Here is a 14,780-nt window from a genome sequence, read left to right as displayed (position 1 = left end):
AAATTACTATACGAGTGTTATGAGACTGGGAGCGAAAAATAGAGGGCAGAAACGGATTCAAACAGACTGCTTAGATATGCAGCCAGGTATAAGTAGGCCAACCAGGGGCCAACTGCCCCGCGGCCGGGCCTGTCATTGGAAACAGACACCCCCGGCGTGCCCCTAGCCGCCACTTTAAGCACCCAACGCGCAGCGCGTCTCCCCATCGCGTCACGCTAGTCCGTCAATTAAACATCCCACCTTGAGCGCATCCTCGCATGCAGAGAGTCAAGATATCAGCCAGAGGACGGTAGAGCAAAACGTCAAGAACTTTCTCGACCTCGCCGGCAGATCGCAGTCCACACAATGCCACACTCGGTCACATCAGATGCCCCGACGCCACCGAATGGCACAGACTCGACTATGACCGACGCGACCGCCCAGAACGGCGACAGCCAGGCCGCCAGTGCTGGCAACCCCGACGATGTAGCAATGGCCGGAGCCGATACAGATGCGTCCAATGCAGAAGGGTCGAAGGAGGTCAAGCTGGAGGAACTGTTCGCAGATGTAGACTCAGACGACGAGTTTCCGAGCTCGAGGCCCGCAGAGCAGAAGACACCGTCGAGTAGCTCGCCCGAAACGCCGTCATCGCCAGAGTACGTTCCTCGCGCTCTGCACTTACAGAAGATTGCCTCTGGGGACAGTTGGGACTGACATGACTCTTCTTCCCCAGGAACAATGGCCCCTCGCTATCAGCCTCAGACCCGGAGCTCATGCGCACATTCTACCAGCGCCTGTTCCCCTGGCGGCAGCTGTTCCAGTGGCTGAACCACAGCCCGACGCCGACCAACGACTTTGGCCACCGCGAGTTCGCCTTCACGCTGCAGAACGACGCCTACCTGCGGTACCAATCCTTTCCGACGGCCGACCTGCTGCGCAAGGACGTGCTCCGCCTGCTGCCCTCGCGATTCGAGATCGGCCCCGTCTACAGCACCAACCCGCGCGACCGCAAGACCCTGCGTAACAGCGCCGCCTTCAAGCCCCTGTCTAAGGAGCTGTGCTTCGATATCGATCTGACGGACTACGACGAGATCCGTACCTGCTGCGACAAGGCCAATATCTGCGACAGCTGCTGGCGCTTCATGGTCATGGCCATCAAGGTCTTGGATGCCGCCCTCCGCGAGGACTTTGGCTTCCGTCACATCCTGTGGGTCTACTCGGGAAGGCGAGGCGCTCACGCCTGGGTCTGCGACAAGAAGGCCCGCACCATGGACGATCAGAAACGCCGTGCCATTGCCGGCTATCTGGAGGTCGTCAAGGGAAGCAGTCAGGGGGGCAAGAAGGTCAATCTGCGGAGGCCACTGCATCCGCATTTGAGGTAAGTTGCAGACTAGCCAATTGAACATCTTCACTGGCACAACCACACCGCACCATCAAAGGAATCCCCCCTCCAGTTCGTGACTTTGAAATAGCTAACTCCGTGGTACAGCCGGTCCCTCGACATCCTCGCCCCACACTTCCAGACTGACGTGCTCGCGGAGCAGGACCCGTGGGCGTCGGAAGAGCGGTCCGACAAGCTGCTGGCGCTGCTGCCGGACAAGAACCTCAACGCGTCGCTGGGGGCCAAGTGGGCGAGCTCGCCGGAGCGGGCCTCGACGGCCAAGTGGGCCGACATCGACGCCGTGGCCAAGGCGGGCGGGCTGGCCAAGGACCAGGCCGACGCGCCGCGCCGGCTGCTCGAGGCCAAGCAGGACATAGTGCTCGAGTACACGTACCCGCGCCTCGACATCGAGGTCTCCAAGAAGCTCAACCATCTGCTCAAGTCGCCCTTCGTCGTCCACCCGGGCACCGGCCGCGTCTGCGTCCCCATCGACACCCGCGACCCCGACGCCCTCGACGCCTTCAGCCCCCTCGGCGTGCCCACGGTGCAGGGTCTGCTGGCCGAGATCGACCGCTGGTCTGGCGGTGGTGGTGGCGACGACGAAAATGACGGCGACGAGGCCGGCGCTGAGGTGAAGCAGGAGGCCGGGGCTAAGAGCATGCAGGACTGGGAGAAGACGAGCCTGAAGCCGTATGTGGAATACTTCCGTAGTTTTGTTGTGGGGCTCATGAAGGACGAGCGGGATCCTAGAGTCAAGCGCGAGAGGGAGGAGGATGGGAGCATGGAATTCTGAGGGCCCAGTGGACAGGCGGTAGCGGGGAGAAATTAAATGACAGGTTCTGCAAGAATTAGAGGACAGGTACGCAGGGACGGGCGTAGGTATGGACATAAGGCATACGTAATGATTCACAGGATATTGACGACCCAAAGGCTATCCTTCAGGTTTGGGCTGGGTATGCATGCATATATTTCTTCACCCTGCTGTGGTTGTTGATTATGGCCAGATCTGGCCAGAACTGAATGACGATGCTTCAGTTCGGTATATCATATACGTTTGCCCTGAAGTCCGCCTCCTTCATGTGACCCTCGATGGTATACTGTGTGTGCCTTGGCTGACCGCGGGCAATTTCAGGCGCATATACCGCAAAGCAAATTGTTCCCTTTCCGTTTCCCCTTTCCCTTGAACGCCATTTTGAGATTCATGCGCAGACCAAAAAGAAAAAGCGCACCAAGGGTATGTAGCTCGCTCACAATCTATGTATACACGTTGCGGTCAGCGCCCCAATGACCACCCCACAGCCATGGTTCTGTTCTCTCGATCAACTCGTTCTTCTCTGAAGGGAAGGCAAGTTGCAGATGTCGCAATTTCACCATGTCCTGGAGTGAATCGTCAGTCATGCTAAATCATGACAAAACTAGAGTGACCGTCGCAGGAGCAAATGTATGCCTCACCGTGACATCAGACGGAATCACTGCTTCTAGTAGAGATTCTGCAGATCTGGTCCTGGAGGTCCACCACCCGCACCTCCGATGGGTCTACCGGGGCCGCCGCCCTGGTTGGGAAAGTTCTGTTGGTAAGCGTTGAACGAGGCAGATGGAGGCTGCTGCCCTTGCGGGGCGAAGCCGGCATTGCCCTGGGGCAGCGACGGAAAGTTGTCATTGTACATGGCCGCATTGGGGCCCCCGAAACCACCCTGGCCTTGGCTGCCCATGTCGTCCAACGACCGGTAGTTGTGCCCTCCACCACGTCCACCGCGGCCGCCTCCCTTATGATGGCCTCCGCCGCGTGGGCCTGTGCGGTATCCTCGGCTCGGGGTGCTGTTACCACCTCCCGACTTGTGGAAGCCGCCGCGCCCGTGTCCGCCGCGCCCGCCCGAGTGAAAGCCGCCCCGGTCTCCGCGAGAGTTAGCGAAATTGCCACTGCCATCGCGGGGACGCGACTGCTGGCCGTCTTCCTCACCGGTGTGCTTGCGCTTGGACGCCTTGTTCGCGAACAGGCTCTCGTACGCGTTTTCGCTGGGGTCCTCAGGCTCGATGCGCAGCAGCACCTTCTCGCCAACGGTAGTCTCAAACACGTGGGCCTTCTCGGGCGGTACAGGCTGCCAGTTCTGTATCTTGCCCGCGTCCATGGGCCTCGCGCCCTTGCGGAGGGCAAGCACAACGAGCGGGCTCGGGTTGTCCGTGTGATACTTGGCATTAGAGGGGACGGGCTCGACGGATGCTGCCCAGATACTATTCTCGAAGCAAGCAGTGCCAGTCACCCTCCACTTCAGCTTGGCGCCCATGCCACCCACCTTATCGAGAATGCTCTGGGGACATGGCCTCGGACAAATCATAATGTTGTTGCCGTGTACCTTGAGGTCGCTTCCAGCGGGGAAGTTGGCCAGCTTGAGCAGCTTCTTGGTGTCAGGCTTGTCGACCATGTAACTAGTGAAGAAGACCGTCTTTTTGATGATCAAGGGCCCTTGGCCCTTGCCACCCCGTTGCGACGACGGCTTGGCGCGCAGTAGAGCGTTGTGGCTGTTGATGAGATGCTGTATCTCTGCCACCTCGACGACGGGGTCCAGGAAGGTTGAGATCTCGGCGACGTGGATGACCTCGGCAGTGATGGGACCGCGCGTCTTCTGTCCGCCGTATCCCTCCTGCCGTCGGTTGTAATCTGTGAAGAAGCTCCGGAATCCCTGGACGTGCCTGATGCGGTCCTCGTAAACACGAATCTCCTCGGCGTTCTTGTACGTCTCCATCAGCGACTCGAGGAAGAGCTGCTTGAAGTTCATGGTGCTCGTGATGCGCTCGCTGTTGGGTCCCACGGCGGGCTTCAGTCCGACCATGTCGAAGTCCAGCTTCTTGCTCGCCACTATGCGCTTAAGGATGTCCGAGAAGCCACGCTCCGAGCGTCCGGTGAGCAGAACGGACAGGGCGTCGTCTTGTTCCATGCTCAGCTGGACCAGCTGCACAATCTTCTCGTTCCACCAGCCGTCCCAGCCGCGGGGCTCCTCGCGCTCGACGCCGTCGCCGGTCGCGGCCAGGATGCGCGAGTCGTGCCACCAGCCGCCGTTGATAAAGATGTCCGGGGACGCGAGGCTACCGAGTGTCTGGCCATTCCACAGCTTCGGGTTCGGCAGAGGCGTCTTGAACAGGGTGTTGTCGAAATCGTAGACGTGGATGGCCTTGATGGCGTCGGCAGCTAGCGGGAGATGTCAGTTTCGCATGCCAAGGAGGCCCTCAACTCAAGATGGCAAACGGCCGTACCTGGGAGCTGCTTGTTCAGAATGGACCATCTGCCCAGGGCCGTAACGGTATGGGTGTTGGTGGCAGGCCCGTTGGCATTGCCATTGTGCGGCGCGCCATTCGGAGCGCCGGGGTACGTTGTTGCCATCGTCCGGCGTTGCAGGGTGAAACGAGTGGTGCAAAGCCGGCGGGTGAGGAACGAAGGCATTCACAACGCCCTACCAAGTCATGATACGAGCAGATTTACCGCGGCGGTGGTCCGGGGTCGCACAGAATTACTCGGTGCCTGTGTAGCGATGGGCGCGAAACGAGGGTCGAATGCGTGGAAGTTGGTGATAAGCATGGATGAAAATCAGACGGGCCCAAGCTCACAGAGCCTCACGCCTTAGCTCCCGGCCAAGCTACCGGGGACTCTTCCCCACCAGCTCCGCTGTTAGGTCCCTACCCGGCACGCGAAGCACTAAAGTATGGCGTATTTAGGCTTTCTGCACACCTATATTCCACATAGGTATGTACCTATCTACAGAATTGTGAAGCGACCTAGGTACCAGGGTAGTACCCATGACGGTCCATCTGGGATCAATTCCCGGAAACAACAGTATTATACTGGACCACCCCAAATGAACCCGAAGCTCCATGCGATTCTACACCACCCAGTTGCGAGGTTCATCATAACTCTAGCGTTACCAGATGTACTTGCCACTCCGCTCCCCGTCCTCATCCAACAAGGCTAAGCATGAGTCGCGATCAGGGCGCCATGACTATACGATGGTTATCACAGCCGGCAGTCTGCCTTGCCAATCGCCGCTGGTGTGGCTGCTTCTAAGCGTACTGGAGGTAGCCGGTCCACCTGAAATACCTAGCCCGCCCATTTCCTTAGTTTCCCTGCTCCCAAGTTCAGTTCTAGGTCGCGATGCTTCTTGACGATATCGAGTTACTCCACGAGAGGTGAGCGAGGCCGTTATGACGCCCGAGCCACGAACGCCCAATGACTCAACGGTCGGCTGGATCTGTCCGCTCGAGGGCGAGCAGATCGCTGCCCTCGAGATGTTGGACGAGCAGCACCCTGTCCGCGCCAGCCTCCAACAGATCACCATGTATACAACCTCGGCAGCATTGCTGGTCGCAGTGTAGTCGTTTCCGGCCTTCACCATCGCGGCAGTGAATTCAGGAGCCCCGCAATACGATCATGGTAAGGGCTGCTTTGAACGAACCGGTGTACTGGCACCGCTACCAAGAATGTTACTAAATACAGCTCGAGACCTTGCAGTAATGCGAGCAAGATCTCGACGCGAATAGCCGGACACGGCTATCATGGGTTCTTATAAAAGAAAAAGGAGGAGGGGGGCCCAAAGCCATGCCAAGCTGGTTCTGGGTTAGGAGGACGTTAATATCGACGTGACGGACTTGGACGGACATCCACCGCTGTGGTACGCCGCGAAGAACGGACACGATGCCGTCGTCTAGCTACTTCTGGCCAGCGGTATTGAGGATACTAGAGCGACAAGCTGGTGCGGTTATACACCATTGAGGGTGGCTGCCTTTAACAGACAAAAGCCTGTAATTAATTCAACTTCTCCTGTCAAGTCACGGAGACTTCTTGTTAGAATATGGGGCTGTGAAGGAATGTGGATCACTCCATTCCATCTATGTTTATATAGATGGACCGCGGTCTCCCGTGTTTTACGCACACTCTATTCACTTAACGCAAGGAAATATAACCGTGTAGGTTTAATACTCCTGTCAAGCGACCACTTCAATGCCGAGGCGAGAAACGTTGAGGATAGTATATGAAATGTCCTGTGTATGTCTATTATTGATGAAATCAACGCCCGTATTTCTCTATGCACTAATAATTCCAGTGGACACTCTGTGTCGAATCCAATACATCATCGATTCATATATCGTCATGAAATATAATCTCTCCCGTTTTGGGTCGAATGCTGTTCCGCTAGTACCCTTTAAACAAGGCCACCAGGCTTGTAGCAGCCCAGCTGAACATCAACCAGTCCAGCACTTGAAGCAGTTCTTCCGTGCGTCGCTGCGCTTCATTGTAGTCCTCCATCTTTGGCAGCGGGACCCTCTTGCCTCCTGCCCAAAAGTCCTGAATGTGTGCGCGCGCAAGGTAGATGCCACCGCACATGGCAGGTGACGCCAACATCCGGAACAGTGAGCCGCCGGAGCTGCCCTTGAAGAACAGGTACAGCGCTGCCAGCAGCGAGACGGCGATGGCCAGGGCGCCTGACGTCTGCGTGGTGCGCGTCTTGTGCAGCTGCCTTTCCGCCTCGTTGGAGTATTTCGCCAGCTTCTCTGATGTCTCCTCGTACTTTTGCAGGTTGGTGATGGCGATGTAGGACTGTTGCGCGCCGTAGCCTGCCAGGCCGGCTTGGGCAAGGTGAAGGAGCTGCAGAAACATTGTGATGATGGGGTTTATGGCTAGCGTTTTCAAAATTCCAGTGTTGGGATTTCCTAAATTCGGAAAAGATATGGAGGAGAATGCCGCAGTTATTATACGCTGGTAAGACTGGCTCTGAGGGTTAGTTGTAGGCTGGATGTGACGTCATGACGCTATATCTCCTGGCTTTAGCTGACGAGGCTAACGGCCAGCCTGAGGCTACTGTCATTGGGCGATTAACAATGACGCACACTTTGAAGTCGTGTCTGTGAAACTGAACTACTACAGCAGTTATCCGGTCTCGCCAAGTCTGTGCCTCTAGCAATACAGGTTTAATAGTCCACTCTCCACTCTGCGCCTGCGGCTGACCTGTCATGAATACCAACGCCACCAAAGATTGGCTTGAGGCAGCAGCAAGTGGTCTGGGCGGTCAAGTAAATCATATTGACAAAGGTTTACTCTCCGTCATATCTGCTCCGGGAACTATGCTACTAGCTCCTTCCTGTCGCTTTCTTTGACAATTTCAGGCTTCGATGAAGGTTCCGTGTGGACCCAAGGCATATATCTGGGGCATATCAGCCCGTGCTATCTCCTCGAAGGTCTGTCCATCTAACGCCACCAAGATGCTTTGTGTCCCCTCTCTATTGATCACGATTGTGAGCACCACACCATCATCCTCTTCGGTCGCACCCGGTCGGCCGATGAAGACTGGCTCGCAAGGGCAGCTTTCCCCGTTTCCCGGCTGCCACCTCTTGTATGTGCCAGAAAGCCAGTCACTCTTAGCCAGACTTCCGAAGAATGCGCCATGTACGGTCTTTAAACCATTACCAAACCGGCCGATCGGCACTTGGGTGCCAGGAGACATACCGCCATTGCCGGCTGTGAAGTAGACATAGCGGTATCCTGGCATCATTGATGCCGACTTAGCGATGCGTGGGAGTTCTGATGGTACACCAGGAATCGCGGCCGCAACAGTGGCACGACCCGGACGGGAGATTGTGGCCAAAGCATGGTCAACACTGGCAAGCTCATAGCGTACCAAAGTCCCGTCCTTGAAAGGGCGTGCCGGATCGATGACGTTACTGAAGCTGTACTCGCGGTACGGGATATATCCTCCTTCGTAAGAGCACAAGTCCACGTGTACGTTTGTCGCGCCTGTATCCGCGTCCACGTAGTCATACGCGTTGACCGAGTGGAAAAACATGAAGCTTGGAGCCGAGTATGTCGCGATGCTGTAAGCCTTGTCAGCTTGGAGACAAATCCTCTTACCGACATGAGCCCTTACTGTTTGCCGGTATCTTTTTCAAGCACGAAGAACTGAGTCGGGACATCTGGCTCGTACAACCACGTCTCTTGTAAACCCTTGGACATGTCACTCACGTCCATGTGAATGGGCTATGAATCTGTAAGCACTCTTATTCGAAAGCGCACATGCGCAGTACATCAAGAACTTACGTTCCTGATGAATATGACGTAGCGTTCAGTCATGGCCAAGGAGTGTATATAGCAAGGTGCGCAGGGCAAGGCAGTCTTCCACATGAGAGCAGCCGGCTTTGCTCGGATATCAAGGCCAAAGACATACATCACTCCAGTCTCTTGGTTGATGAGATAATTGAACGTTTGGCCTCTTTTGCGGTCTTTCGGGGGGTGGGCACAAATACCAACGCCCTTGAGTTCAGGATCAATAACTGCATGTGTGAGTAGCCTCTTCGGCTCAAGAGTCTTGGCGTCGCAGACTTGAAGCATGTTGAAATCGGTACCAATTAGCAGCTATCGTCATGCCTGAGGTCAGAATCTCATCTCTTTCAGTGAACTAACGGATCTGATACACCACGTCCAAGAATAAATCTCACAGTCGGCAGCAGAACTCACCTCTTCTGTTTCGGGGCTGTCAACCCCTCTTGTTCCCTGAGGTTGAGGTAAATGAATACCTCTTCTAGGGACGACGTTGATATTGACCTCGTCTGGCTCGTACTTTCCGTCTTCAAGATACAGTGACTGGTTGATACCAAGCAACGCCGAGCAAGGGTCCTGGGCGCGGTACAGTGGGGTATTCGCGTCCAACCCTGTCATGATTGAAGTGAGGCGCCCCTCCTTCTTAGCTCGTCTGACAACTCCTTCGGCAGTATATCTGCTCCTGTAGAAGACTTTGCCATCTTCCATTCGAAACTTGTGAAGAAGATTCAGGCCATCAAAAAAATGCTGAAGGACAGCATCAGGCTTGGATCCATCTTCGGATAGGGGGATTACCACACGTCCAATCCCGACCCTGTCAGTAGATTAGATCCTGCACATGTGTTTCTGGTACGTCAAAAGAGGAGTTACACCTCTTACCTGATGAATTGGCCAGCCAACCAAGTTGGCCAAGTTCCTGTCGTTGTACAAATCACCTCTTCCCTGGTTTCTGGGACATCGAGGAGATACGGAGGCAGGTATTTCAGGTCTTTCTTCTCAACGAAATATTGGTTATACCCAACCTTCTCGTCTTGGTGGTACTTAGAATCCATGATTCCGTGAGATTTGGCTAGATAAGTCGCTAGGTGATTTTTCTTGGATATGGCCCTTGATGTAGAGGATGGCTGGACTTTAAGTACACAGACGGTCGAGCAGCTGATGGCGTGTTAGAACAGCCGAAAGTGGCTGCACATACCGGAGGCAGCCAAAGGCGCCATGATCAGCAAACACATAATGCTTCGTAAAGTCATAGCGGTTCCAGACGGGACCGTCAAAATTTCCGTTGCACCGTTTCAGGGTCTTGTGGTCCGCTGATTAATATGATATTGATGGAATGGCTGCTTCCAAAGAAGTCCCATTGGGTGAAATGAGCTGAAGAGAACCATTTCTGGGGTATGGCGTCCCCAGTTCATGGGGTGTATGGGGTGGGCTATGACGCGGCCGTGACAATGCTGGAAGATGCAGGTTTACCGTAATCCGGGGCCACGTCGGGATGGTTGGATGGAGACATTTTTGTATTGCTGCTACTATGTAGGTGCATAAGCAGGCATTGGTTTGAGATCAATTGGCTCTGATTACTTCATCCCTATGGATCTAGACCGTACGTTGTATAGCGGGGGCACCTTACCCGTTGGTTCCCCGGGAAATGTCCCACTATTGTAGGGGCTGTGGGGTACCCTGGTAAATAGATATGCTAACCTAGAGCATTATTTGCCACGAGATTGAACAGAGTAGACTCTGCACGACATCATTACCTCGCGGGCTTAATAGTGCGATCGGAGCAATGAGAAGAGGGTTCGCCATCGGTACTCTTGAAGGCAATTTAGGGCGCTAACGTTTTCTTTGAGATTGGCTGTAGCATTGGGTTTCTTTGAAATCCAAATGAATCGGAGTAGCCAATCCCGATGATTTGCTAACACTATGCCCACTCTGGAGATCTCAGTAGGTTCGCCGACATGGACTTGACTCCTACAATTTGAGTGCAATGGACCTAGTCGAAAATAAAAGTATTATAGCACTTACACAAAAACTGAAGATAGTTAATAGACGGGGTTGTTGCCATACCAGCGCCGCCGTTGAGAAAAGCCTATAGTTTTGAGCACGCATCCCGAACGAGACTATCAAAGTAATGTTCCGATGCTGAACGATGAGATCTTGTTGATGAATAAGCTGATTATTATTTGTGATGTATCACCATCTGACGTGCGAGCTCTTTGCCTGAGTAATTAGCCCAAGATGGTAGGTACAGCAATGTATTACAAGAAGTAAATAAACAGCATCCTAGTGGCCGAGTCAACGGCAACATCTTAGGTGGGTTGCAAGCACGTGCTGGAAGGACGGTAATAAGTGGACGGCAGGTATGGCAACAAGCGTGGAGTACACGGTCTCAGGATGCACCCTTGCATTAAATCAAATGGATTATAAACCGGAATCAATGTCTTCAACTACTTGGAGTGGGTTCAGTATCTGTCTATTCATTAAATAGATCCACTACAGCCTCCAATAGATAAATATCCCCCTTGGCTAGTGCTTACTGCACGTGCGGCACAGCTAGATTATGTGCGTCTCAAGCTCAGGTGTCCAGCAAACCAAGCTGCCATCTGAAACATTTGGGGTGCGACGCGGAGCGCCGTGCAGCTGGGCATGCTGAATCCTGGTTGTCTGAGCGAGCTGGGTGGCACACTGGAGCTCGATACTTTGGCTGGTGCCGCAAGTCAGTGTGCAACATGCAGGGGTTATCCGTGATTGCACTGGCGGAACCGAGATTGCGCACACAATCCCCGATTGCACCGCCTCTTCATCACTCTGGACTGCAAGTTCAGCTTCATCGATCTCTTGTCCAATTGTCCCATTTACAGTCGTGAAAACAGATCCAGAGCGTCATCGCTGCCAGTCACTATGGGAAGCAAAGAGATGTGAGTAGTCTAGTCTGTCATCTCACCGTGCGCAACCAGCTCAGTAACCAACCAACAGCGAGGTGGACGTTCTTGTAATTGGCGCTGGTCCAACGGGCCTCGGAGCTGCGAAGCGCCTCCAGCAATTGGTAATCGCGACCGCCCTTAATCACAGTTACTCAAGAAGCTGATTTTGGTCCTTCCAGAACTCCGTATCATGGCTCGTCATCGATTCTAACGAGACGCCAGGCGGCCTGGCATCCACGGATATCACACCAGAAGGCTTCGTAGGCCACAACCTCGTCTCTAATTACCTTCTGCTAACCATAGTAGCTGTACGATGTCGGCGGTCATGTGATCTTTTCCCATTATAAGTACTTTGATGATTGTCTCAACGAGGCATTGCCCCAGGACTCGGACTGGTACACCCACCAGCGCATTTCCTATGTCCGATACCAAGGACAGTGGGTGCCATACCCATTTCAGAATAACATCGCTGTGCTACCTAAGGACGAGCAGGTAAAATGTCTTGAGAGCTTGATTGATGCGGCTCTCGACGCTCGGGCTAGGTCGCCGAATGACAAGCCAAAGGACTTTGATGAGTGGAACGTCAGGAACGTCGGAGAACGCCTAACCGAAATATTCATGCGGCCCTATAACTTCAAAGTCTGGGCTGTCCCAACGACCAAGGTATGCATACTTGTTCGGCAACGAGGGGACACACTGTTGACAGGAGGGGCAGATGAACGCTACGTGGCTTGGAGAACGTGTTGCGGCCCCCAACGTCAAGCTTCTGACGAAGAACGTCATCCTCAACAAGGTCGCAGGAAGTTGGGGTCCCAATGCCACATTCCGCTTTCCAGCCCGTGGCGGGACAGGTGGTATCTGGATCGCCTTAGCAGATACGATCGAAAAGGGAAACACAAGATTCGGCAAACAAGGCGAGGTCACCAAGGTCGATGCGGATGCCAAGAAGGTACAGTTGTCAGATGGTAAGCGACCTATGTGGTTCAAGAATTCTTCGTGTGCTGAGTCTTACAGGTACCGTCATCAAATATGGATCTCTCGTGTCAACCATGGCTGTCGACCACCTAGCTCAATCCATGGGTGATGCCAAGCTTCAAGAAATGTGCAAACCCTTGTTCTACTCTTCAACCAACGTGATTGGTGTTGGCATCCGTGGAGAGCGTCCTGAGCGTATTGGAGACAAGTGTTGGGTAAGACTTGTGGCAATATTACGATGTTTTGATGTCGACTGACAAAATCGTTTAAGCTTTACTTTGTTGAGGATAACTGCCCCTTCTACCGAGCCACGATCTTCTCCAACTACTCCCCTCACAATCAGCCTGGGAGAGAAACACAGTTGGCCACCAAGCAACTCGCCAACGGCAAGAAGCCCTCCTCATCGAAACCTCAACCAGGTCCATACTGGTCCATCATGCTTGAGGTGTCCGAGTCGTCTTACAAGCCTGTCAACCATGAGACTTTACTTGAAGACTGTATTCAAGGTCTCATAAACACCGAGATGCTGAAACCTGAGGATGAGATTGTGAGCACTTATGTGCGGCGATTTGACCACGGATACCCCACACCAAGTCTGGAGCGAAATGATGCGCTGGCCGAGATTCTGCCTTACCTCAAGAACAAGGATATCCTCTCACGGGGTAGGTTCGGATCCTGGAAGTATGAGGTGGGAAATCAAGACCACAGGTAAAGATACTCACGCACCATTCTCTATGACGTAGTCGCGCTCACTAATTATTTACAGTTTCATGTTGGGTGTCGAGGCCGTGGACCATATTGTTTCGGGTGACGTTGAACTCACCCTGGCATACCCAGATTTTGTCAATTCGCGTGCCAACACGGAACGTCGCCTAAACAGCACGCGACACTTGCGGAATTAAGTCAAACTATAGAGTAAGGCGGCAATCGAAAAGCCAGGTTCTCGCGTTCCTCCCACCTTCTGTTCTTTCGAATGTGTCTTCGTCACAAGAACACTTCAATATTGCAGGTTAATGATAGACTGTTTGGAGGTCCAGTCTGGCATAGAAAACATTCTTATTCTGGGCAGAGTTGAATTAGCAGCTTCGGCCCCATGCTTCTGTGGTATTTGTTCACAGAAGTAGCGTTCGAGCCAAATATACATTTTCAGTCAAAACCATAGTCCAAATCATATCAGAAAGCCCCTTCAGATATGCTGCCAGGTCCTCGCCAGCTGGTTGCCGGGGTACGCCCCACTGACTGCTCAGTTGTGTGGAGAGGGAGGTCCACCTACAAAGCACCAGCCTCACATTTCGCCAGTCTTCGTCGTCATGCAGCGCAAAATGTCGACCCGGGCAGTCATTTCAGCCGTAAAGAACGTCAAGGGGAAGACATCTGATCTGTTCCACATCAGGTGCAGAGTTAAGCCAAACGTCGATAAACTCCGCGAAGGGGTGAAAGCCGTCACAGATGATGCCATTGAGCTCAATGTAGCTGCGCAACCAAAGGACGGTGAAGCTAACAAAGCCACCGTTCGTATCATGAGCAGTGTACGTAGAAGGAATATTGACTGGGAGGCTGAATAATTTGTCCGCTGATACTACATAGGCTCTTGGTATTGCCAAGTCCGATTTGCAGATTGTCCACGGCTTGAAGTCCAAAGACAAAACTATCGAGGTCAACGTCTCTGCAATACCCGTACCCGCAGGGCAAGGCCGTGAAGAATGGGTTAGCCTTCTTCGATCACGTTTGGAAACTCACGTATCCCTCTACAAGTGATGTCTGCGCCCAGCCGGTGCTCTATTCATTGCAGACATCTATCACACATTATCGGCATAAAATCCGCTGCGCGAGGCTTGACGATGCGGGAGCCCTTTTTAGGAGCATCTTCATCGCTTCTAACTGCCTCGCTGACGGTGGTTGGCGTGCAAACTTGAACCAAGGTGAAATGAGAACATCCTCACGTAAGCTTGGTAATACTACGCTACAACACTAGCACCAGCGCAGCTTTGTCTGGGTCTCATCACACGAGAAATGAGCAGCCAGGATTTGCTGTGGCAGGAGAGGTCTTGGTGACCTGGCTCTTGGCTGTGGCCCGTTGGGTCCCAACAACAGAACCATCGAATAGATTGAAAGCCGCGATGGCGCCAATATCAGAGAACTCCTGCATCACTCCGGTTCAGATCTCCACCCCTTAAGCTCACTGTTGGGCAGTTGTGGTTTTGAGAACCAGACCTTAAAGAGGCGGAAGGTCCCCGAGAGGTCGAGTCATTTGGAATACTTCTTTCGGTACCCCTTGTTCTAGGTCGTGCTTATATGGGGCTGCGTCAAACCTACCATTTGATTCATTGTGCGGGATGCCAGGATGCGAGGCGATGACGACGCGAGCTGGGGTCGGAGACGGTTGTCTACCCGGTATATATACGTTATCTTTGGGCCAAGTGGAGGTTGATGAGGCCATACT

The 14,780-nt window shown here is 53.7% G+C and overlaps 6 protein-coding genes across 6 annotated transcripts; 3 read left to right on the top strand and 3 right to left on the bottom strand.

Annotated features, from left to right (window-relative positions):
* Positions 1–345: 345 nt before the first annotated feature.
* On the top strand, positions 346–2,153 carry JN550_007756 (uncharacterized protein; the record flags this gene model as incomplete). The annotated part of the gene is made up of 3 exons (XM_049319641.1): positions 346–635; positions 713–1,357; positions 1,469–2,153. 3 exons carry the CDS (start codon positions 346–348, stop codon positions 2,151–2,153), a joined length of 1,620 nt encoding a protein of 539 aa, XP_049170413.1.
* Positions 2,154–2,838: 685 nt separating this feature from the next.
* Positions 2,839–4,739, bottom strand: JN550_007755 (uncharacterized protein; the record flags this gene model as incomplete). Its single annotated transcript, XM_049319640.1, has 2 exons — positions 2,839–4,547; positions 4,613–4,739. 2 exons carry the CDS (start codon positions 4,737–4,739, stop codon positions 2,839–2,841), a joined length of 1,836 nt encoding a protein of 611 aa, XP_049170412.1.
* A 1,803-nt stretch (positions 4,740–6,542) lies between these two features.
* On the bottom strand, positions 6,543–7,007 carry JN550_007754 (uncharacterized protein; the record flags this gene model as incomplete). Its single annotated transcript, XM_049319639.1, has 1 exon — positions 6,543–7,007. One exon carries the CDS (start codon positions 7,005–7,007, stop codon positions 6,543–6,545), a length of 465 nt encoding a protein of 154 aa, XP_049170411.1.
* A 502-nt stretch (positions 7,008–7,509) lies between these two features.
* Positions 7,510–9,493, bottom strand: JN550_007753 (uncharacterized protein; the record flags this gene model as incomplete). The annotated part of the gene is made up of 5 exons (XM_049319638.1): positions 7,510–8,218; positions 8,272–8,381; positions 8,442–8,756; positions 8,859–9,255; positions 9,321–9,493. The coding sequence occupies 5 exons, from the start codon at positions 9,491–9,493 to the stop codon at positions 7,510–7,512; spliced, it is 1,704 nt and encodes a 567-aa protein (XP_049170410.1).
* Positions 9,494–11,339: 1,846 nt separating this feature from the next.
* On the top strand, positions 11,340–13,239 carry JN550_007752 (uncharacterized protein; the record flags this gene model as incomplete). The annotated part of the gene is made up of 8 exons (XM_049319637.1): positions 11,340–11,356; positions 11,415–11,484; positions 11,542–11,622; positions 11,669–12,025; positions 12,078–12,327; positions 12,377–12,552; positions 12,609–13,045; positions 13,104–13,239. The coding sequence occupies 8 exons, from the start codon at positions 11,340–11,342 to the stop codon at positions 13,237–13,239; spliced, it is 1,524 nt and encodes a 507-aa protein (XP_049170409.1).
* Positions 13,240–13,659: 420 nt separating this feature from the next.
* JN550_007751 (uncharacterized protein) lies at positions 13,660–14,095 on the top strand (the record flags this gene model as incomplete). Its single annotated transcript, XM_049319636.1, has 2 exons — positions 13,660–13,866; positions 13,925–14,095. The coding sequence occupies 2 exons, from the start codon at positions 13,660–13,662 to the stop codon at positions 14,093–14,095; spliced, it is 378 nt and encodes a 125-aa protein (XP_049170408.1).
* Positions 14,096–14,780: the final 685 nt, after the last annotated feature.

This window comes from Neoarthrinium moseri, assembly GCF_022829205.1.
Source record: "Neoarthrinium moseri strain CBS 164.80 chromosome Unknown scaffold30_Wmoseri_CBS_16480, whole genome shotgun sequence".
Lineage (NCBI taxonomy): Eukaryota > Fungi > Ascomycota > Sordariomycetes > Amphisphaeriales > Apiosporaceae > Neoarthrinium > Neoarthrinium moseri.
Note: the sequence above shows the minus strand (reverse complement) of the source record. Positions and strands in the feature narration are given on the sequence as shown.